At 39.5% G+C, this 24,097-nt stretch overlaps 1 protein-coding gene across 3 annotated transcripts in view; it reads right to left on the bottom strand.

Annotated features, from left to right (window-relative positions):
* Positions 1–3,154: 3,154 nt before the first annotated feature.
* Positions 3,155–24,097, bottom strand: part of Scaf11 (SR-related CTD associated factor 11) — a 48,203-nt gene continuing 27,260 nt past the window's right edge. For 2 of the 3 annotated variants that reach the window (XM_005067146.4, XM_013111255.3), the window contains 11 exons: positions 22,511–22,611; positions 21,721–21,785; positions 17,616–17,674; positions 17,375–17,481; positions 15,850–15,951; positions 13,153–13,259; positions 9,349–12,000; positions 8,074–8,414; positions 6,815–7,033; positions 6,362–6,481; positions 3,155–6,148 (listed from right to left, as the gene is read on the bottom strand). In XM_005067146.4, coding sequence (XP_005067203.1) covers positions 6,002–6,148; positions 6,362–6,481; positions 6,815–7,033; positions 8,074–8,414; positions 9,349–12,000; positions 13,153–13,259; positions 15,850–15,951; positions 17,375–17,481; positions 17,616–17,674; positions 21,721–21,785; positions 22,511–22,611 — 4,020 coding nt within the window. In that variant the 3' untranslated portion in view covers positions 3,155–6,001. The remainder of the gene's footprint in view (positions 6,149–6,361; positions 6,482–6,814; positions 7,034–8,073; positions 8,415–9,348; positions 12,001–13,152; positions 13,260–15,849; positions 15,952–17,374; positions 17,482–17,615; positions 17,675–21,720; positions 21,786–22,510; positions 22,612–24,097) is intronic. The other variant, XM_013111254.3, reaches the window with a different exon arrangement.

The following is a 24,097-nucleotide window of genomic DNA, read 5'->3' as shown; positions in this document are numbered from 1 at the left end:
CTACCTGGGAGGCATGCAACTATGTCTAAGGAAAAGAATGTTCTGGGTATAATTTAAAACAACATTGCAATGCCTTGAGATGGCAAAGATTTCAGTTACTATACACACCCTAGCTGGGTCACCACGGCAGTTCATTTGTACCAACTTTACAAATACCCTGCAAAAAGACTGCTATCATGTTTTAGTGCTTGGGTGGGGGGCTGTCTAAGGCCAGATATTAACGAGATTAGAACTTGAAGGTTAAGTGTGTCCCAACTATGAGATCAGGTATGTTGTTCTGGAAACAGTTTGCTTCTGTCAGGCTACCATTCAGGGCATCTGCAAGGGACCTAATACAGTTCCTCAATGTTTGGCTCCTTGGCTACACCCTGGGCGTGGTCTGGGGAAGTTTAACATCCCATCCCAAGAGCAGACTGGTCTGGGGTGGGTCTAAGAACCGCATTCCTGGAAAGAAAACTTTAAGTGACCCTAAAGACGTAGCTAAATTACAAACCACTAGACAAGTTACACTTTCATGTTTGTGCAAGGGATGAGAAAGCCAGTGGTGATTAGAGAGACTGGGATTTCCAAGGAAATGTCAAGACACAGCACTCAAAATCCTGATGCAACTATAAAACAGGTAAGCAGCCCAGAGACAACTGGGCTGGGAGGTGCCAGCCAGGGTGAAACTTCCAGGTTCTAAGTTTCAAAGTCAAGACTCCCCACTCACCTTCACTTACAGATTATCTTCTCTAATACTCATAAAACAGAATAAACCCATAAACCGTGTATGACTTGGGACAATTACTTGTTCACTAACAGGTTTCTCAGCCACAAACCTATTAAGAGTCACAACCATCAGCTGCCAGGTTCACCCACAGGTCACAGGCACTCAAGGGAAGGAGCTGAAGGTCAAGTCAGGGAGGGAGGAGAGGGGGCAGCTCTCCTGAATGCCTCCAGTCCTTCCTCCCCGGCCTCTCCAAGCAATACAGCTTGTACTTTGGGAGGGGGGAATTATATCGATAATACTTTTTATTCCCACTATAGTAAATGTAAAAAGCCAAGGGGAAGGTGGCTTTGGGAGACAGAGCACAAAGGACACTTCAGCCACAAAGAAGTTTTTGTAGTTCTGTCCCTGGCTTTCTCTTTCCTTTGATAAAATGTAGATTTTTTCTTCTACCTGGTCAGTAAGACTTATAACAAGGCAGTCCACAGTAATGGGGTCCATTTGGAATCAACTTAGATGCTGTTGATTTCAGGGAGGCAGCTTGCTAGTTTTGACTCATAGTCATATACAGTTAGTTCTTTTAAAATACTTCATCTTTATTTATGTTCAGGAATGTGTGTGGGGGGGTGTATGTGCATTCGTGCTGGTGCCCTTGCGTTTGTTACAGGTCCTGTAGAAGAACAGTTAAGAGCACATATCTTAACTGCTGGAGTCATCCCTCCAGTACCTCATATAAACTTAAGGAAATGGTACTTTTTTTTAAGAATAGTAACAAACCAATGGCTTCAAGATTGAATGTTTCACATCTCCAAAAGTATTATTAAAAAGTTAAAAGGGGGGGGGGGCCTGGACGTGGCTTGTTGCAAAAGAGCTTGCTTAGCACATATGTTCAGAGCTCTGCGCGGCAGGCACACTTCCTCACTCACCTGTGCAGAACAGTCCTCTACCACATTCACGTCATCTCAGCTTGTCTTCTCGTTCCTAGCCTGACATTTACAGTCTCAACCAAGCACAGACTTCATGTCTACAAATCTGAGATCTCAATCTTGGGGCTAGTAACTAAGTAACCACAAAATTAGATAATGGCTCATCGTTATACATCCCAATTCTCATAAAAACACTAGAATTGGCTTTATAAATTAAATGAGGTACACAAATGCTGCAGTCTGACATAGAAAAAAAAAATCAATAAATATGTTGTTACTCTTAGAATGTGCCAAGATCAAACTTAACAGCATGAGAAGCATCAAGAAAATTCCGACACACGGGAAGTGTATGAGACGATGAACCAGGGCTGGGGAGACAGTTCAGCAGTTAGGAGCACTGGCTGGCTGTCTTCAGAGGACCTGGGTTGGGTTCCCAGGACCCACCAGGCAGCTCATAACCATCTGTAACTGCAGTTCGGGGGGTCTGATGACCTCTTCTGGTCTCCATGAGCACCACAGACACTGTAGGTTCAAATAAATTAAACTCCTCTCAGTGAATTATTCATATTTAAAATGAGTGTCCTGACATTCAATGCCCCCGAGTACACAAAAACGGAAGATATAGTAGTCACGAAGGTTCCCACTGGACAGTGAGAATACGACACTGGACACGGCCTACCCGGCTTTACAGAGAATACAGCGTATGTGCACACACTGACTGGAGGTGTATCTTTGCCCTGTAAGGAGGCAGACACAGAGCAGTTCATAGTAGTGCTCCCACCAGGGAAGTACACAGGAAATGCACGTTGCCTGGCAAAACTATTTTGACAATGGGAAGAAATATTTTTTTTCTGGTGGCTCTCTACAGAAAGTCAATCACTTTAAGTAAACAAGTTTTTACATGATACAAGTAATTAAATTCTCAAAAATTACACAAATTGATTAATTTTTGAATCTTTAGCAAAAATGATTGAAAAATCAATTCTCCAAGAAATTACTCATAAATAACGATGTAAAGATTTAGGTGTTAAGATTTACCTATAAAAACATTTTCCTATTAACATCTTGAATTTTTTTTTTTTTGGTCCTGCTTTTTTTTTGTCTTGTAACCCAGGCTGAACTCAAACTCAGGTCTTAAGTTTCCTAGTCATCATCCCTCTGCCTCCCAAATCCTGGAGTCAAAGCTACACGTGCTACATCTTAATAAAACATCAAGTTAGTTAAGCTGATTACTCCACTAATTTACTTATCTATATTTGTAAAAACAACATAAGTTGCGCAGACTGACACACCGTCAATTGTAGCACCCAGGATCAGAGGCAGGACCTCTGCAAGTGTGAAGCAAGCCTAGTTTGCATTAAGTGAGTTCAAGGCTAGCCAGGACTACATGTTAAGACCCTGTCTCAAAAACAAACAAACAAACAAACAAACAAAAAATATCAAACAAATATCCAATAAATAGTAAGGGACTGTTTTAAGAGTACATCTGTGTAATAGAATACTATATAGTCACCAAAAGTCATGCTGTCAAATTAATTTTATTAAAATGGAATAGTCTCAATACATGAATTGAAAAGAATAGGTTATAACATAGCAATGTCCATTGTAGCCAGCCTTGAAAGAAGTTAACTTTGGTAGAATTACAGATACTTTTCCGTTTGTTTCCCAGTCTCTCCTATTTTTAGAAATTATTAAATATTTTAAATTTCCTAAAAGTGATTATATAATTACGAAAACTACTATTAAAATATATGCTTATAGCTAACTCTGACCTTTTTTATTGCCTGGATATTAATGTAATCATGATGCTTATTACTTTGGTAAAAATTCAAGAAATAATTCAACACATTTGGAAATGGTTTAAATGATATAAAAGTCATCATTTCCCAGAAAACTTAATAAAATTTTAAAGACACTACTTTGTTTAGCAAAAGAATTTATTAGGATATATTACAGACCACAATCTGGCTTTAGAGTGTTGTTTCAGCACACAGCACTGCAGCTCATACTGCAAGCAAGACTCAGGGCAGCCGCTATGCTTCTGAGGGCCACGTTTCTTTGCATGGGACGGTCAGCAGTGCACACCACGGCCATTTAAAGGCAGACAGATAATGGAGATGATGTGTGGTTGTTAGCAGAACAGCAACAAACAGATGTGACCCTTTTGGAATGTTAAAATAATGAGTAACTACTACTGGGCATTTCTACAGCCAGAAACATGGATCAATGTGACTATCAAGTTAAAGGGCCCAAGGTTCCAAAGTCAAGTCAATACTGAGCCATGACCAAGAGAACCCTGCAACTCCACAAACTGGTAAGTTCATACACATGCAAAACCAATGTGAATTTAAGAAAAAAAGAAAAGAAAAAACAAGGATATAAAAGCAATGCTATTTCTTAACACAAAGCATGCATATTCTAACTCATTCTTTAAATGTTCATTTTAATCCAGTTAGAATATATTCTCATATTAGAATATATTAGAATAGCTAACAATCATTAACTATTCTGAACTGATCTTACCAGTGCCCTACTAGATATGGAACACACACCTGCTAATTTCAAGAATGGAGTTCTCCCAAATACATAAGACATTTCACCCTATTACCCATTTTTTTTCTTTTAAACTTTAAGACTTGTTTGCGAAAGCTTAATTATATAAAACCAATCTTAAAATGGCATTTTTCACTCAGGTGTGAGTGAAAACAATGCAGGGAAAGAACACGATGCGTCACCAGTCAGCACAGAAACAGCGACCTGCCACAAATGTCAGTGGAGGACCAGAATCTAACACCACTGTCCATGGGATCCTGAACTGAAATGAAAAGGGTGTGCCACTGGTACTTGAAACTATCTCCAAACTTCTGCCATCAAAATCTAAACACAAGCTAATTAAAAAATGCCTTTAAATATTGCATCATAGATGTCCAAAAACATAAAGATCAAAAAACTGTTGGGAAGTATTTTAAGGACTTTAATCATATCCTAACAAAGCTTATTACCCACCAGTGCAATCACTCTGGGGTTGAAATATCTGAATTATTCTGCCCATCAAAACTAGCCTCACAGAGCATCTCCTGTGAGTGAGGGAGTGAGAGGCCTCACCAAGTGTGTGCTCACCTTGGATCCATCACCACTGGACATCTGTTCAACTATTTATAATATCCTGAAAATCAATTGTATTTAGAATCAAAGTTAATCACAGAATTCATTTTTCTAGATGCCAATGAAAAGAAAGTGCCAGGACACTCTGAACTCACCTTTCATAAACTAACATATATCAATGCTTAATAATAATAAAAAAAAACTCTAGTCCCTGATAACGTAAGCAAAGCATCAGACTCAATGTCTTTCTCTTTCTGTCAGATACAAGTTAGATGACTTAGAATTCTGCAGCATGGCTATCAATCACCAAATTAACACTCCCTTCACTGTAAGTATTAAGGAACTTCTGCAGTGTGAGAAGAACTTCATCATGATTGGACAGGTCACTAACAGCCTGAAGCCAGTAGAGTACATTATGTAGTCTTAGTCCCAAAAAAGGAAGGTCACTACCTAGTAGCAATTCTCCATTTGGCACAAATAATTTGCCATTACTGAGAGACAGAAGGTATAATGAAAGAACATAGTTTTTAAAAAGCTAGCTTTCTCCTTAATTGGTTGTCTAATCTCAACAAAATTTTGATCTGGCAAAGTTGTAATCTAGCAAATGAAACTGCTATTGTTTTTTTCTAGGTGGGGAAAGAGGAGCACAAAAGCAACACACACAGTGTCAGCACACAGTGTGCCCTTGATCTGGTGACAGCAGGTGAAGAGCACCTGCCGGGAGAAGCTAAGTCTTACTCATGATGATCTGCTCTCTTTCTAAGCGATAACTCAGGTATGTGCTTCATCAGGGAGGGACCTATAATTAGTATGCTCTATTAATATCTGAAATATTAGTGACAATACATGTTTAACTTTCTACAGTTAGACGGGGAAGATCATAAAGGTCTTACTTGACTTTTCAGCCTGACAGAATAATGTATCATACACAGAGATTGAGACATGTCTTCCAACACCAGCGCATTCCCACTTAAGAAGCTGTCCATTTTCCAGTATCCACACTAGAACAGTCCTGATAAAAACGCACATTCCATTACACCCTTGATTTTCCCTTGAATTTGTTTTATTGGGGGTGGGGGTTAGATATAGAAGTTGCAGTGCACAGCTCTATTTAGAACAAAACATTATATCCTACAATAAAAAAAATAATTTTATCAAAACCAGATTTCGATCACAGTTGTGTCTAATTTTTCAGTAAGGGTTCATGTTGAATTGCACTTTGCAGACATCTTGACAGTGTCCTGTACAGCGCTCCCCATGCCTGTCAGCCTATGTTTTTCTCGGTAGACACGGGTTCTTCCAAAGCTTTCTTCTGGCTCCCCTTCCGAGAATATTTGTACTTGTCTACATAGGCTTTAACCAGGTTTGCCACTTTAGTAGAATTGACTTCTCCACTCTTACTATGACAAACCTACAAGAAAGGGGGGAAATGTTTTCACGCTCAATGCCAAATGGATAGTACTGTGAAAACCCAAAAGACTGCATCCTGTTTCCATGTGTTCACCTTACTCAAAGGTAAAGGAGCAGAGGAAGTCTAACAGGATCTAACATTCTTCAACCAGACTGCAGCGCTCTTTATTACAGGAAAGGTGGTTAAAATACTCCACGCTGCAGCCACACTTACTTTGTCCACTGCTTTCCGTACGATCTCTTTGTACTCTTCCTTGGTGATATCTTTATTTTGGTAAAATGGCTTAATAGCCAATTTTACTTCCTGTGCTGCTTTCTCTTGAATTTGCAATTTCTGATGAGAAGAAAATGTGCAATTATTACCTTCTAGTATTATTCTTAAAAACTTTCTAGAAATCTATGAAAATGAAAACTATTTTGACATTGTGAGTAACTTTACAAACGCATGACATAAAATACATATTTAGTAACATATATCAAACATATCTAAAACAGATTATGCAGTATTACCAGTAACTCTCCACATTATCCACACAGAATCCTTCAGATAACAGTAGAATTTAAAACTCCCAACAAGTCCCCTCCATGTCTCATAAAGTCAAAGCTGTTACTTGTTCGTAGTTATTACATACAGAATTGTGTAGGTTGCTCTCAACCTTGAACTTGCCTTGTCTGTCTTCGAGCTATCTGCGCTGGCTTCCACTGGAACACTTACTTTGCTTTCTGCCAATTTTACAGCAGCATTAGAGGCTTGGACGTGACTTGATGATGAAGTGTTACCAGAACTTGGTCCCTGAACTGATCCTGTGTTTCCTGGGGCTGCTGCTGGAGCAGGTAAGACTTGTGTAGTCATGTTATTACTTACATGACACACACTTGGAAGGCCCTGTTTTAAAGAGTTAACATCTGTCAATGGAGTACTGTACTCAAAAGAAATACCTATCCCACATCAGGAATGACATTAAAAAACACAAAGTAGCTGGGTGTGGTGCCCTCCCATCTCCACCCAATCACAGCACTCAGGAGGCAGAGGCAGACAGATCTCTGAGTTGGAAGTGAGCCTGGTCTACAGAGTGAGTTCCAGGACAGCCAGGGTTTTATAGAGAAACCCTGTCTCAAAGAAACAAACAAAAATGATAAAGTGAGTCAATCTTATTCTTTAGAGAAGTACTTATTTTAGAAAATGGATACATAAAGGACCAGGTGGAGAAAAGTGAATACATTCTTAAACAGAGCTTGTATTTAGATGAATCCAATGTGTTTAAATTATGTATGGCAAGATGACTCAGTGAGTCAAAGTGCTTGCCACACAAGCCTGATGACCTGAGTTTAAGCCCTGGAACACACAAGATTCTCTGACATCCACATCCTACTGTGGCAAGCACTATGCCTACACTCACACACACATACAACAATAAAAAATAAGTAAATACAGGGGAAATGACAAGCACCACAATGTTTGCAAAGTATCTGCAGTTTTGGTCTCCCACATCTCTTTTTAGTGGAGTAAACTCAAAACTAAAATAAACAAATGGTAATGGATAATGTCTATGCCCAAGGTTTAAGCCTTATGACAAGTGTTCCCTAGATCCTAACCACCTTGCTCCCAAGTCTTTAAATTTTTAGGGAGTTTTTTAAAAAGCGAACTCAAACCTGACTGTAACCTGAATTCACTAATTTGACCAAGTCAAACAAGACACTGTTTGGAAATAATGGCAAGCATACAGCTTGCACTTTACAATGTATGTTCCTGGCCAATTTTCCTGCTGGGGATAGGAATGGGAATTAACAAAGGATAATGAAAAGGAATTATGATGAATAATTTAGAAATCCATTAAAACTATAATCCTAAATGCCAGGAAGCCCTTTCTTATCCTATTTGCTATATGTCTGAATGCGATTTAACTCAACCTACTAAGAACATACCTGCACTTGTTTCCCATCTGGTTGTGAGGCGACGTAGCTGACCTGCTGGGATGGTGGGGGAGGGGGTGGTGGCGGCGGTCCCTGAGGTACACTGGCAGGGGCAGCTACCTGCATGAGAGGCACTCCTGTGTGGAGATGCATGGGCAGCTGAGGGTGCATGGTGAATGGGTTACGCTGCATATTCATCAAAGGGGCATGTACACCCACTGGGTACGGGAAGATACTCATAGGCTGATGCTGAGGGTTCATTGGGGGTTGGATTACGTTCATGTGTTGCTGCATCATATTTACAGGTAGCTGAGAGCCATCAGTTTGGTTTGTTTGGTCTTTTAAGTTACAGTCTGTCAAAAGAAAAAAAGCTTTGTAAAAAAAATGATGTTACACTCATAAACACAGAAGCAAATAGCAATAGGCTTGGTGCAACAAAACCACAATCTACTTACTTAATCTTGTCATTTCTAAATAATATATAGCAAAAGGAAATGCTCACAATCACTAATGTAAGGTCACATAACATGTATGACAACTAGTAAAGACAGCTAGGAGTAAAGAATGCCAGCACTCAGCTCTTTGAGTTCTGAGGCCACCCTAGTCCACTTGACAAATTATAGCCAGGGATACATGTAAGATACTATCTTTTTAAAAAAACCTAAGAATTGGCACACGCCTTAAAGCCCAGCACTAGGGAGGCAGAGACAGGCAGATGTCTATGAGTTCAAGACCAGCCTGGCCTACAAGAGTCACTTCCAGGCTCCACAGATACACAGAGAAATCCTGTCTTGAAAAACAAAAAACAAAACAAAAACAAACAAAAAAAAAGAATTACTAATTCAAACAACTATTTTAAAAAGATTACAAAAATTACAGAACTGAATACTAATAGCTTTTTCTTTTTCTTTTTTTGGAAATAAATTAAATACAAGTTACATTATGTATAGTAATATTCCAATCTCTTCTAATGCAGCAAACAACACAAAATATTTCAGCCATTGGTGAAATCTGGTGCTTAAGAAATATTGATTTTGCCAGGCATCGTGGCACATGGCTTTATTTGCAGCACTCAGGAAGCAGCGACAGGTGGATCTCTGTGAGTTTAAGACCAGCTTGGTCTCTTACAGCAAGTTCCATGCTAGCCAAGGCTACAGAGAGATCCTGTCTTTAAAAGACAAGAAACTAGACATATAAACGCTGATTACTGTGTCTCTGTATAACTAATGGTGACTTACAATCTCCTTGCTCAAGTAAAGCATCAAACAAGCAGCGAGAGAGAGTTACCCTGTTCAGGCGCTTCTTCCTCCTGTCGCATCCACCCAGACTGTGAGCCCGAAGAGCTCCTCCCACGCCGAGAGTAATAGTTCTGAACGTCTGCTGGCAGAGTCTTTCTTACCGCCCAACTGGACGCAGATGTCCATCCTGACCTGTCTGCAGGTGTACCGAAAGAGAGGTCTGGCTCACTTTTCCGCTTAGAGGGCTGCTGTTCCACAGACTTGAAGGAGTCGCTTCCTGAAAGGGGTGTACGGCTTTGCCACCTGTTCTCGCTCTGGTCGGTGTAGGCAAAATTACCTCTGTAAGTGCCTTTCCCTCGGCCACCTCGACCTCGATTCCAGCCTGAGCCAAAGTTTTTACTCCAAGAATTCCCTGAATTTTCGTTTCTATTTTCTTCCCAGTGGGAATCTTTTAACTTTTCAGGATTTCTGGTCCTTGGATCTGGCCCAGAGTTTATTTTTTCTGTTACCCAAGTGGGACAGTCATTTCTATGCTTATCTGTGGAATTTGGATCATTAGTGTCTGCAATGATGTCATTTTTTTCTTTTCTTGTATTTTCGTTCTGTTTCTCTGAGTCATTTCTTCGGTACCGGTCATTTCCTCGAGGACACCTCCAACCATCATTTGTCCACCTTTCCTTCCACCGAGGAGAGTAACTATCTCTTTCATTTCTACCAAATGATGAACTCTTACTTTTTGTTCTCAATCTTGATGGCGATCGAGAGCGAGATCTGGACCTTGACCATCTTCTGGCTCTCCTCTCTCTGTCTCTATCCCTCCTCTGACCATCTCTTTCGCTCTCTCTTTCTCTGCTCTGGGACCTAGACTGTTCTCTTGAGGAAGAGTCTTTCACTCTGGATTGAGATCTCTGGTTCTCTCTAGGAGCATCTCTTCTAGGGGATATGGACTCAGATCTTTTGGCTTCCCTCGCATTCTCTCTCTTTGGAGACCGAGACGGCCTCCTTTCTTTGACTACATCTTTTTTTGGTGAGAGTGAACGAGATTTTCTCCGTCCTCTCGCAGGCTCTCTCTTGGGGGATGGTGACTGAGAATTCTTGCTTTCTATTGCAGTCTCTCTCTTAGGAGATGGAGACTGAGCCCGCCTCTTTTCTTGTGCAGCATCTTTGTTAGGAGACCAAGTTGTAGATGGAGAATGAAATCTAGATCTTCGAGTACGAGGTTTTGGGGCTTTGTCCACCAGGCTTTCAGCAGGTTGAGCTACAGTTTCAACCTTCTCAACTGCAGGAGGATCAGAAGAGAGCTTGTTTTCAGAACTGTGTGCCACAGAATTTTCACTTGACTGTTTGGAGTCAGTGTTTACAGATGATTCCATTTCAGACTCATTCTGGTCACTACAAAACGAGTCACACTCCATAGGTACTGTTTCATTGTTATCCTCACTAAAATGTTTCTCACTCTGTTCAGTCTGTGTGTCAGGTAACTCTATAGTTAGGGGATGCTCAATCAGAGACTCTGTCTTTGCTTCTGAAGATTTGTCCAGTTTGGTATTGTCAAGGTTATGCTTTAACAAATTATCTTCACAAGCTTGAATAGCACCGGAACTTTCATTGTCTGAAGTGTCATGTGTTGGAATTATTTCTGTATTTTCAGTTTGAACATGCTCAGGCATCTCAGTGTTTAAGCTGGCAACACAATGCCTGTCTAGTGTGTGTGTGGTTTCACCCTCACAAGATTCCAATTTGGGGCTCTCTCCAAATGCTTCTATGTTTACTGAAGAATCTTTCCCATCAATACTTTCTACTGTGAGACCCTCCTCTAGTGTTTCATCATTGACCATTGACCCAGTATTTTCAGATCCTTCGGTCGGGGGACTAGACACTGGCTGAGGTTCTTCAATGTCAGAAGCTGGACAAGGGAGAAAATCATCAGGGGGACTCTCTACACACGCAAGTTCCTGCACCTCTGACTCTGCACTTCCAGATGCCTGCTCTTCATTTCCTAATGGGTCACTTCCCTTTACAGAAGTGTCTGTAGAAATCTCCTGGTCCACACCTAACTCCTCAGTCTCTACACATGTATCCTCTCCAACAAGCAAAGGAGGATCCTGAGTGCAAGGTTCAGAATATAAAAATTCTACTTCTTCATCTAGCACATGCTTCTTGGTTTGTTCATTTTCTTCTGTTTGTTCACTGCAACTTTTCAAGCAATTAACCAAATGATTTTCTCCATCTGTTTGAACAGAAGAAATGCTACTACTTTCTATACCTGACTGCTGCTCTTTCTCCAACATGGGTGGTGTGTCAGAGTCTGCTGTTTCTTCCTCTACTGAATCACTAGATGCTGGTTTGTCAGGGGGAGGTGCAGATTTCCGAAGTTTCTTTTTCAATGAAGGTGGTTTTCTTCCTCTCCTTACAGACTTCCGTTTTGGAGCCTGTCTTGTTTGCTTTTCTGATTCAGCTGGAGGGGAAATACTTACAGAAGAATTACTATTCCCTGGGGCATCACACTCAGAATTATTTGACACTGGGGACTTCTGGGGTTGACTGACTGTATCAGCTCTTGTGTTTCGTGTGGACCTCCTTGTAGGAACAGTAGCTGCAGGTTTTCGTCTTGATCCTCTGGTATTTGATGTACCAGAAGTTTGCTTTTTTTCTCCTCCTCCTTGGGTATGTGCTAATGCATATCCCTTATGATAAGTACCTGACAATGTTGAAAATGAAAGGGTATTTTAATGTGTTTCAAAACATAATTTGACTATAGTTAGTTTCAGAAAAACAAGTGCCTGTAATACAGTAAAGCAGTGTGTTTGTGAATCAAACTGTTAAGTGTATCTCTACTAACAAATGAGTAATAGGTGGTTTCATCAATATTCAGGGGATAGGAGACTGAGACAATCTCGTGTCCCAGGTTAGCCTTAACTCACTATGTAGTCAAGGATGACCCTGAACCCTGATCCTCCACTTCCACCTCCCAAGAGTTGGGCATGTGTCATATCACTTACAGCTGGTCATCAGGGTCTTAATGCTACTACAATACGGGTGCAGCCAGATGTGAGGTAAAAACTTTATAGTAGAAAGGAAGGCGTGCTCTAGGCACAAACTATTTACGAACATACTTTCTAGGCAAAGAAAACAGGCAATACTACCCGTGAGTGAATGTGAAGACTGTTTATAATGAATTCACAGATGTTATTTCTAAAGAGCCATGATTTAGACACCAGAACCCTAAATGAAGACAGTTCCTCCATGTCTTAGAAAATTAACTTAATTCATTCAGCTTTATGTATTTGCCATGTACAACATGATAAAATACATACTGTGAAATAAGATCTAGCTAATTAACATAACAGCATTCCCATAGTTATCTGTGTATGTAGTATAGACACCTCATACACACACTTAGCGTTTTCCTGCTTATACACTAGACACATTGTCCTCGTTCCTTACTCAAGCTTTGTATTCTTTGACCAGTAACTTCCCAATCCCAGTCTCAACCACAACACACTCCACTGCATGGTAACTACCATGGTAATCTCACTTCCACATGACTATAATTACATTTATTGTCATTTTGTGCCTGGATTATATCACTCAGCCCAATACCCTCCAAGTTCATCCATTACAATAGATGGGATTACTTCCTTTTAAATGGCTACACGATATTCTGTTGTGCACATGCATTCTAGCTGTAATGATTTTAAAGCCAGACACTGCCCAAATATTTGCAGAAATAGTCAAGAATTACTCTAATTAACTCAGTTATTTATTCCTCGTTATCAACACTCACATGTTTGTGAAGGTAAAAGGAGCTAATAATAATTTTTCAAACAAAAAATAAATTTACAAACTTTACCAAAATTGTCTAATGACATGGTACTTGCTGGGAAAATAGTCCTTGGCAACACAGAGGTAATCAGAGGAATGACTTCTGTCTCAACACTCCACGGTACAAAACCAACTCTGAAAATTTAAGCAAATAATTCTTTAGTTATGTGATCTAAAAACAGAACATGGAACTTAAAACTACTGCATGCTCCGAATTAGACTTGTAATATTAAAAAATGCAGTGTTTAGGCTTTTGCCCAAATAACTGAACATATAAACTCAAGGTTATTTACTACCCAAACATGGCCACAATTTGCAAAGGAAACAAAAGAAAACAAAAAAAAAAATTTAAAGGCATATTTCTATGTTAAAAGTAAACAAGATAAAGGTAATTTAGAATATAGTTGTTTCTCTTTGAAATAATCAGACATTTTATCAAGATGCTGCTTGGGGTGTGGAGCGATGGCTTAATGGTTAAAAGCACTTCTCTTTCAGAGGACTCTAGTTCAGTTCCCAGCATGCACACTGTGTGGCTCACAAACAGCCTGTCACTCCAGCTCCAGGAGATCCCAATCCCTCCCCTGAACTCCAAAGGCACATGGGAACGGACACGGACACACACACAGAGAGACAGAGAGACAGAAAGACAGAGAGAGACAGAGACAGAGAAACAGAGAGAGAGAGAGAGAGAGAGAGAGAGAGAGAGAGAGAGAGAGAGAGAGAGAGAATTCATCTTCAAAAAACAAAAAATTGAATCTTTAAAAAACTACTTTAGCGCCGGGCATTGGTGGCACACACCTTTAATCCCAGCACTCGGGAGGCAGAGGCAGAGGCAGGCGGCAGATCTCTTTGAGTTCGAGACCAGTCTGGTCTACAGAGCAAGTTCAAGGACAGGCTCCAAAACAATATAGAGAAACCCTGTCTCAAAAAAAAAACAAAAAACAAACAAACAAAACACAACTTTAGCTTTTATTCTCTTGTGCTACTATAACATAAAATGTAAGTGCCTTTAAGTATATAATCAGATGACTTAGCCAGTATGGATATTCATACATAAAAAGAAACATTTCTATCTTCTTTTTTTTTTCAATTTTTTATTTATTATGTATACAATCCTCTGCATGCCAGCAGAGGACACCAGATCTCATTCAAGGTGGGTGTGAGTCACCATGTGGTTGCCAGGAATTGAACTCAGGTCCTCTGGAAGAACAATCAGTGAGTGCTCTTAACTGCTGAGCCATCTCTCCAGCCCCCTCTATCTTCTTAGTAAACGTCCTCCTACTCTTTTGAACCCTTTACCCTCCCTCAAGTCAGCTACTTAAGGGATTTTTTAATGCTACATTTACATTTTATAATTCTCTTTTTCCCCTTCGAGACGGGGTTTCTCTATAGCTTTGGAGCCTGTCCCGGACTCACTCTATAGAACAGCCTGGCCTTGAACTCTCAGAAATCCTCCTGCCTCTGCCTCCCAAGTGCTGAGATTAAAGACGTGTGCCACCACTCGGCTGTTTTAAAATTCTTAAACTGAGCCGGGCGGTGGTGGCGCACGCCTTTAATCCCAGCACTCCGGAGGCAGAGGCAGGCGGATCTCTGTGAGTTCGAGGCTGGGCTGGACCGAAAGCCTCCAAAACAATACAGAGAAACCCTGTCTCAAAAAACAAAAAATAAAAATTCTTAAACTGAGAGTGATGTCTTTTCAAAGTTCTCAGGAATTATGTGGACCAGTTAAGAGTTCCCAGAATTTCTGCATTCAAACCCAATCCATTTCTCAACCATTTTCTAAATAAATGTAAGTCTACTAACAAAGGACCACTTCAGTAAGTATCAGGTGAGAGTCTATAGAAATACTCTTACTTGTTTAACTCTAAGGAAATGGTTTGAACTGTAAGTATCTGGACTTCATAATTTTACTTTCATTTATTTCCCATCATGTCTAGACAATGAAGGCATAAGATACAGAACTTTATCAGAGTGAAGTCCAGGAATTCCTCAATGTAGAGAGGAGCTTGAATAAGTAGTGTGCATTTGGCACTACAGCAGCTTTGGGACCATTAAGAAAGGACTGGATTATAGAAAGTCCTGAAGGCCAGGGCTGAGCAGGAGCTTGACCAGATCATTATTTAGAAGAGTATGTTTGAAAACAGAAACATAGAAACAATGCTTCAGCAGATACACAGATAATCTTCATTAGGCATTTGTAAACAACAAAGTTTAATTCATATTATTATTTTATATACTTTTAATTTATACTAAATTATACTTGTATTAAAAAAAAAACTCCCTAATAATAAGGGAGGTACCTATCAGGTTGGAGAGATGGCTCAGAGGTTAAGAGCACTGACTGCTCTTCCAGGGGTCCTGAGTTCAATTCCCAGCTACCACATTGTGGCTCACAATCTGGTGCCCTCTTCTGGCATGTAAGCAGAGCACTGTATATGTGATAAATAAATCTTTAATAAAAAAAAGATGCCTATCAGCCGGGTGTTGGTGGTGCATGACTTTAATCCCAGCACATGGGAGGCAGAGGCAGACTGATCTCTGTGAGTTCGAGACCAGACTGGTCTACAAGAGCGAGTTCCAGAACAGGCTCCAAAGCTACAAAGAAACCCTGTCTTGAAAGGAAAAAAAAAAGGATGGTACCTATCAAATATGGAATTTATACTTAAGAATTCAATGAAATTTTTGCTTTTATATTAGCATATAAATTTTAGTGAACAATTTTTACCTTCCAATTCCAGGTAATGTATTAGGAAACCAGGACACCTCCAATTCCTGTCGTTTTTGCCTAATCAATGAACTGATTTCATTGACATCTACAGATTCTGTACTAAAAAAAAAAAATTTAAAGTTTTATTAGAATTCCAACAATTAACAAGTGTAGAGTAAAACTAAGTTATGGGAGAATAGCAATAGCACCATAAATAAGCATATCCCTACAATAAGTACTTTTTTACACTACAAAACAAAATTCAAATGTATTCAAATGCATACTACAAAGAATACTTGGGATTCCATATTAAGTGGCAAGATGTTAACTAGCCCGAGCTGACCTGATGCACTGCCAGACTACAGTAGAGCTTCATCCTTCATACTTGATCTAAGAGGTATTTAGACAAATTCCTAGTCAGACATTAACTCCAACTGATGAGAGAAATTGGTACTCAAGACCATCATGTCCTACTTTAGTATAAAATAAGGAAATAAGAAGGGGTGTGGTTATCTTATCCAAGAACAGACTTAACGCAGCTTTCACAAAGAGATTCATATGTAACTGTTTCTTGAGTATTCTGCCAAGCCCTAAAATAACATAATTCTGGCTTAGTTAAGTCTGTATAATTTTAAAACCTCAATATCTAAAACAAATATATACCTGTGAAACTCTATGTATCCATAAAGGACAGAATCAGCTCTAAAATAGGTCTGTTTTAAAAGATACTACTCTTAAATCTCACAAATACCTTGTTTCTCCAGCATATATCAAAATTATACTCAGCAAATCACTAATAAAACAAAACTCATTGACATGGGCAGACATTTTAGAACAGACTTGCAGCATGAATTCTAATGGGGGTCAGCTATCAAGATGAGGGCTGAAGGATCAGAGAAGCAGTGTGGCCAGCCACTTACCTCTACCAATGCAGCCCAAAAAGGTGATCCTGTCCTCAGACTGCCTGCTCAAACTGCACTGAGTTTCTGTCTCCTCCCGCCACAAATTTCCCTCTGCCAGTCACATCACTCCTGTCTCCACCTCCGTAGTGCTGGGATTACAGGAGTGGGATACGAAATGCTAGGATCACCTTTGTGTGAGCTTTGTCTCTCTATTAAACTAATATAAGCTCATGTAGCCCAGTGTGGCCTTGAACTCAGAGATCCAGCTGCTTCTGTCTCCTGAGTCAGTATTAAAGGTGTATGCTACCACTGCCTGGCCTGTAAGGCTAACTAGTGTGGGTACTGGGACTGAAGGTGTGTGCCACCACTGTCTGGTCTCTATGGCTGACAAGTGTGGCTAACTCATACTCTGATCTTCAGGCAAGCAGCTTTATTTGTTATAGCATAAACAAAACAACACCAGGCAAACTAAGTCACAAAATAACAAGTATTCTCTTTGCTGGAACTAGTTTGTTTTCAAATAACAACAACAAAAATTAGTTCTCAACACTTTTACTGAACCTAGTTGAAGTGTCTACCAAAAATTAATTATGATTAAAACACAAGTGTAAGGCCATAAGCTGAAGGTAGAGAACACTAACCAGGAAGCTCTATAGGCTCGAGGTCCTGCACTGTGGCTGCCACATGAAAACAAACTGAAAACGGAATTCCCAATACACGGATCTCTACACGGATTTGAACTTCGAACCTAAAAATAAAAAAAGGTGTTAATGAAGCCAGAAACAAAAATACTTCAAAGTACTGGTATACACCTTAAGCACTAAATAACTATAAATGTTATTTAATTATCTAAGAAAAATCTATTTCTTTATTTGAACAAACCTTATTTGTCTTTACTGTAGTATTTTTCTTTTCACCCATTTTATTGTTTGAACAGTTTCCTACAAAACAAGCAAACAAAACAGAACCTGGTTACTTGTATCAAATTTTATTTCCGAAGTCTTTACACCTTTGACACTGATAAAGAATGTCAAAGTGCCTAGGAGTGCTGCATCTCTAATATTATTTGCATTAAAAAAAAAACTTCCCAAATGTTAATTGCATCGTACCTTACTAAACAACAGATAAAGGGAAAGTACATAAGCTTACAATAAACAGAACTATCATTTTCTATTGTCTTATGTAAACGTTTAACTTGTAAAAACTTACATATAAGTCTTTAAGCTTTAAGCGTAGTCAACATGTTCAGGGTTTTTATCCAGCTATTTATTACTTAGGATAGTTTCGAGATCATCTCAAGTAGGAGCTGCCCAGGGAAAGTGAGGTCTTTGGCCTGGTTAGTGTCACTTCCAACACTGTCACTTCAGATCAAGCACCCCGTTCTTCAGACCTCAGTAACATGAAGTGATGACTGGCATTGTTTCTGCTGCAGCAGGGCCACTACCGTGTTGCTTATCACTTTTTTCTTTTTTGCTGTGTCTCATCTAGAAATTATTTCTACGTAATTTCAAATCAGGTAGTGTAAAACATACATTCTTTTGTTTAAAGATTTGTTTTATTAATTTTAAACACAAACAGGTAGTGTGTCTGTGTATATGAATGTGTACATGTAAGTACTGGTGCCCAGAGTCCAAAAGCACTGGATTCCCCATTGCTAAATTACAGCAAGTTGTGGTTGAATGCTGGTATCTTAAGTGCTAAGCCACTTCCTTGAGTCCCTTACAAAGGATTAACTCCCCAGAAAGATAAGTTCTATCAACATCTGTATAACTTACTAGACCTAGTTTTCATTCACCAATAAGCCTCATGTGTGGGCATGCTTGCTTTCATGCTTGAAGAGTGTGCATTTGTATGCAGAGACACTTCCTTGAGGCTGAATCTCACTGAACCTGAAACCCACCCTCTCTGGTGGCCAGTGACTTCCTAGGACCTGCCTCTCTCCACCCCCACAAAACCAGGATACAAGCATACTGCCCTGCCAGGATCTCATGTGAATGCTGGAGACCCAAACTCAGGTTTCCACATTTCCACAGCAAGTGCTCTGACCCACTGGGCCATGTCCCCAATCCATGAGGCCTATCAATATGGTTATGGTTCACTGTAAACTGTTGCTGATACAAACAGTGGTATCTCCTAAGAGTTTCTAGACAATATCTACCTGCAAATGGCAACTATAGTCTCAGCTTTGCTGGCTTCAAAAAAGGTCTATGGATCACCCCATCACCAAAAATATAAAACAAACCAAAGCACTCAGAGGAAGTAGGAGACCTCTTTCCTGCTACTGAAGACCATATATCCTTGGTTTTCTTCTGTTAATACTGCTGGTTAAAGCATATTTTCTACTTAATAGTACAATAATTCCCTTTTTCATTACCATTCATCCTTCACCAACATGCCATACACATTGCTGGTATAACAAATATAATATGGATATGGGGGTCAAGGAAGTCGGTGAAGGTTCAGGAACTTACTGCTCTGTACTTTGATCTATAACTAAAAGATGAAACTATTGATTGATTGATTGGTTGGTTGATTGATTGATTGATTGAGACAAGGTTTCTCTATGTAGCCCTGGCCATCCGGGAACTGGTTCTATAGACTGGGCTGATCTCCAACTCAAAGATCAACCTGCCTCTGCTTTCTGAATGCTGGGGCTAAAGGTGTGTTCCACCACACCCTTAATGACCTTTTTTTGTTTGTTTATTTGTTTTGATTTTTTTGAGACAGGGTTTCTCTGTGTAATCTTGGCCATCCTGCAACTATCTTAGACCAGGCTGGTCTTGAACTTACAGAGATTCGCCTGTCTCTACCTCCCCAGTGCTAGAATTAAAGGCATGCACCACCAATGCCCAGCTGAGTCAATGATTTTTAAAGTCCTTAAAAAGCCAACAGTAAAGATGCTTAGTGGATATCCTGTTGCAGTTTACAAATAACCATTCCCTTCAACTAGATACAGAATTGCTGTACTATAGTTACACTGTATCTTTTATGCCCTAAAGGTGCTAAATTATTCTGATTCATTCACTACCTAATGAATATATATATATATATTGCTATTCTCTTGGAAGCCTCCCTTGGGAAACCAGCATCAACAAACTGCTCTATAGAAAAAGCTGTTTGTTTTCTACCACTTCTAAGTACTGAGAGCTCCAATGACACTCTCATTAAAGGATTCAACACTGGTTAATTTCTCTAAATTGGAGTGGGAGAGATGGATCAGTAGTTAAAAGCACTAGTTGTAGAGGAACTAGGTTTGGTTCTCAGCACCCACATGGCAGCTCACAACCATCTAAAACTCTAGGTTCAGGGGATCCAGGGTCCTCTTCTAATTGAACTTCAAGGGCACCAGCCAAAACACGTAACAACATAAAATAAAAATGGATCTAAAAAATCACTTTTATAATTCTATTTTCAAGGTCATCTCTTCTGTGCTTTCTCCCTCTCGTTCTCTGTGTGGCTTAAACAGGTGTTCAATCTGCTATGCTAAACTGGAATCCTGGTTTATCTCTAATTCAGTACCTACCAAACACATTTCAGTAAACACCGATCCCAAAGACATTTTACAAAAACATTCTTCTGTGGGACTAGTGGGGAAAAGTTCTTTCCCAGACTCTTTCCTGAGTTCAACCCCAAGCACTTCAGGGAAAGAATCGAGAAAATATTGTACATTCTTTTGTACAATATAAACTAAGATAATTAAGACTCTGAGATTAAAGTTCGGTGCTAAATGGGCATTCAGAGTCTGACTCCAAACTCTACAAATCAGTTATTATATAGAGACAGCATGTCCTTAGAAATGCCTGAAAGGGCCGGGCGTTGGTGGTGCACGCCTTTAATCCCAGCACTCGGGAGGCAGAGGCAGGCAGATCTCTGTGAGTTCGAGGCCAGGCTGGACGGACAGCCTCCAAAACAGAGAAACCCTGTCTCTTAAAAGCAAAACCAAAAAAAAAAAGAAAAGAAAAGAAAAGAAAAAAATAAAAAGAAATGCCTGAAAGGGGCTGGGGAGATGGCTCAAGTGTTTACTGTGCAGGCATGGGGACCTGACTTTGGATCCCTAGAACCCACATAACAAGTGACTATGGGAGTAGATACCTGTAATCCCAAGGGATTAATAGCCAGCCAAGGGTTAGTGAGAGAACCTGTGTCAAAAAACTAAGGTTGAGACTAATTAAAGAGGCCACCCAACATCAACCTCTAGCTTCCAAATACAAGCACCCATACACATATAAGCACATGCAAGCACATGCCCACACATGCACAGAGCCCCAAAAAGGCAAAGGGAAATGCCTGAGATTTTTCTGTAAACTGAATTACTATAAATGGCAAACACAACCAAATTTAATCTTCACCTCAAGAGACAAAACATAGGTAGATCATTCCCAAGGTGATGCTTAGCCAATCTATGCCAATACTCCAAAGCCCCAAATGTCTAAGATCCATAGACATTTTACCAGCTCCCCCGGATATGTGGAATAAGACAATACAGGTTACTAAACACCAAGTAATCGGGAAACTTTATTTTTCTCTTGACACACACTCCTTTTCTTCCTTCTCCCTCCCACCTCAACAAAAAGAACTGAAAGAATAAGAAACAGCATTAATGGCCTCAATGAAAGCAAAGTAACACAAGGTAATTGTGGAAAGATTTAAGAAGTTCCATTATCAACTATTTCCAAAATCAAAATATACTACTAAGAAATCTGGGACTGGGCAGTGGTGGTGCACATCTTTAATCCCAAAAATCAGGAGGCAGAGGCAGGCAATTCTCTGTGAGATCAAGGTCAGCCTGGTCTACAAATTGAATTCCAGGACAGTTGGGAATACACTGTGAAACCCTGTCTTAAGGGGAGGGAGACAGGGAGAAATAAAGAGAGACGGGGGGGGGAGGTGGGGGGAGACAAAGACAAAGACAGAGAGAGACAGACAGAGGGGGGGGGCACAAACACTAAGTTACAACGCAAAAGGAACACTTGGCTGGATTACTTACTATTTAACACCTTCAAGTCACAAAATCTTTCACACAATACATCTTCTCGGATGCTGTTTCCTTTTCTGTAGGCATGAACAAAAGTTTAAAAGGATTTTTAAACAACCAAAATATTGTTTACTTATTATTTCTTTAACTGTATTTTGAGACAGGGTTTCTCTGTATACCCTTGGCTGCCCTGGAATTCACTCTGTAGACCAGGCTGGCCTCAAACTCAAGAGGTTCACCCAAGTGTTGGGATTAAAGGCGTGTGCTACCACCACCCAGCTTGTCCATTTACTTTTAAATCACTACCATCACAGTAAATCTGTTATGCTTAAATTTTATTAACAATCCTGGAAGTCAATAAATGTTCATTCTCATAAACTCAGAACAAATACTAATAGGCAGAGCTATGTTTTAATATACAAGGAGTTGTATATGTTAGTATTAAAACAATAATCTTACTATCACGACTGGCTACTGAGCCATGCAGAATAGAGGTAGGTTATTACTTTTTTTAATGGAGCAAACAGAAACATCAAGCAAAAAAACAAAACAAACAAACAAAAACTTGTATGAGTGTCACTTCCCAATCATTTAACATTCTCTACTCACAGACTTTAACTGGAGCTTTATATAGGCAAAAAGATTGCTGCAATCCTTTACATAGGAGGAGCGGGGAGAGATAATAGGACTGAAGATGAATCTCATCACAATATACTATACATCTGTATGAAGCTGCTCAACTTATTATTTACTTAATTACTTATGGCCATACTGAATCCCACTTGTAAAGTTAATGACTAACCTTTTATCACTTTTGGAACTTTCATGATAAGAGAGTTGTTTCTTTAAAAACCTTTCATTTTCCTTGTGTTTTATTTGTCTCAACTGTTGTTTTACTTGAATCTATAAGAAAAGCAAAACTATTAGAGAAGTATATCAACACTGCAAATAGCTTTTCAATTCTCCCTTATAATTACAAAATTAAAGAAACAAAAGTGTCTCACTGAAAAGTGCAGTCACAGATACTGGTGCACGCAATTAATCCCAGCACTCAGGACAATCAAGAAGACAAATCAAGAATTCAAGACCACTCTGGGCAGCATACAAATACCTTTAGCCACATCATTTTATTAAAATGGCTAGAAAATAGTTTGTCTTCCAGAGAATCTATTTTGACTTTTATTTTATTAACACACTTTTCTCCAAGATATATATGATACTTTGCATATTTGGTAAACAGATGAGCAATTGTAACAAACAGATCCTTCTGGTTTGTGTATATGTTTATCTCCAAGTATGAGCATGCTTATGAAGGCCAGAGGAAAGCTTCAGGTGTTTTCCATCAGGCACCACTCACGTTTTTGTCTCCAAGGCTAGGTCTCTAATGGTCCTCAAACTAGTTGCTAAGTAAACTACATTGCTGGCCAGTGAGAATCAGAGCAAGAATCATAGCACACACGACCATTCCAATTATTTTTTAAATGTAAGCATGGAACTCAAGTACTTATGTTTCTTCTATGGCAAACCCTTTACTGACTGAGTTATCTCCCCAGCCCACAAATGCTTTAACATGTTTTATTTGCATTGCAATACTGTTTGTACTTTATATCAAGACTCTGAATAAAAATGTATCAAAACAAGTTAAAAAATACCTACACTGAGAAGTAATGTCAAAATAGGGTTTTTTTTTCCCTCCCCTCCAGTAACCAAGCTGTCACTGAGAGCAAACAGTTTTTTCCTTAGAAGTATCACATATGTCCGTGGTTTTTAAGCTACTTTTCATTAATTTTCATATATTTATTATATTTCTCATACATCTTACTTACTCACCACTGTCCTGTCCTATCTTCCTCTTTTCCTCATGAACTCAGGAATGTTTCTATTTATTTTCTTCTATTTAACAAGCCAAAAATCAACAATAGAAATATTAATCATTTGTAAGAGTCAGAGGAACAGGATGTCTGCTGGGAGACTGAGTGTCCTAGAGATGTCAGAGAAGCTTCACCCAAGAAGTCTCATCAACATGGCTGCCTAAGCAAAACCCAAACAAGGATGGCACCGACAGATAGATACACATACATGGAGGTGGGAAATCTCACAGTTTCAACCCTAAACAAAGAACTACAGCCACCTAAGGGATGCTGAGAGCAGAAGAAATTGTCTTCCCTAGGAAACAGTCCCCCACTTGGCTATCTAATACCACGTGCTCAACCATGAAACCATACACATACAATTAACATTATACAGACTGAGTAGATTGTATTTCTATATTGAGGAATATATAGATATACAGCACACAAACATATCTATGAAACAACAAATAAAGAAAAAGAATCTAGAGACCATAAATTTGAGAGCTAGCAAGACAGGGAAGGAGTTAGAAGGAGGA

Source organism: Mesocricetus auratus, unplaced genomic scaffold (assembly GCF_017639785.1).
Source record: "Mesocricetus auratus isolate SY011 unplaced genomic scaffold, BCM_Maur_2.0 Super-Scaffold_100010, whole genome shotgun sequence".
NCBI classification, from domain to species: domain Eukaryota; kingdom Metazoa; phylum Chordata; class Mammalia; order Rodentia; family Cricetidae; genus Mesocricetus; species Mesocricetus auratus.
The sequence above is the reverse complement of the archived record's forward strand: the minus strand, read 5'-3'. Positions and strand labels throughout refer to the sequence as shown.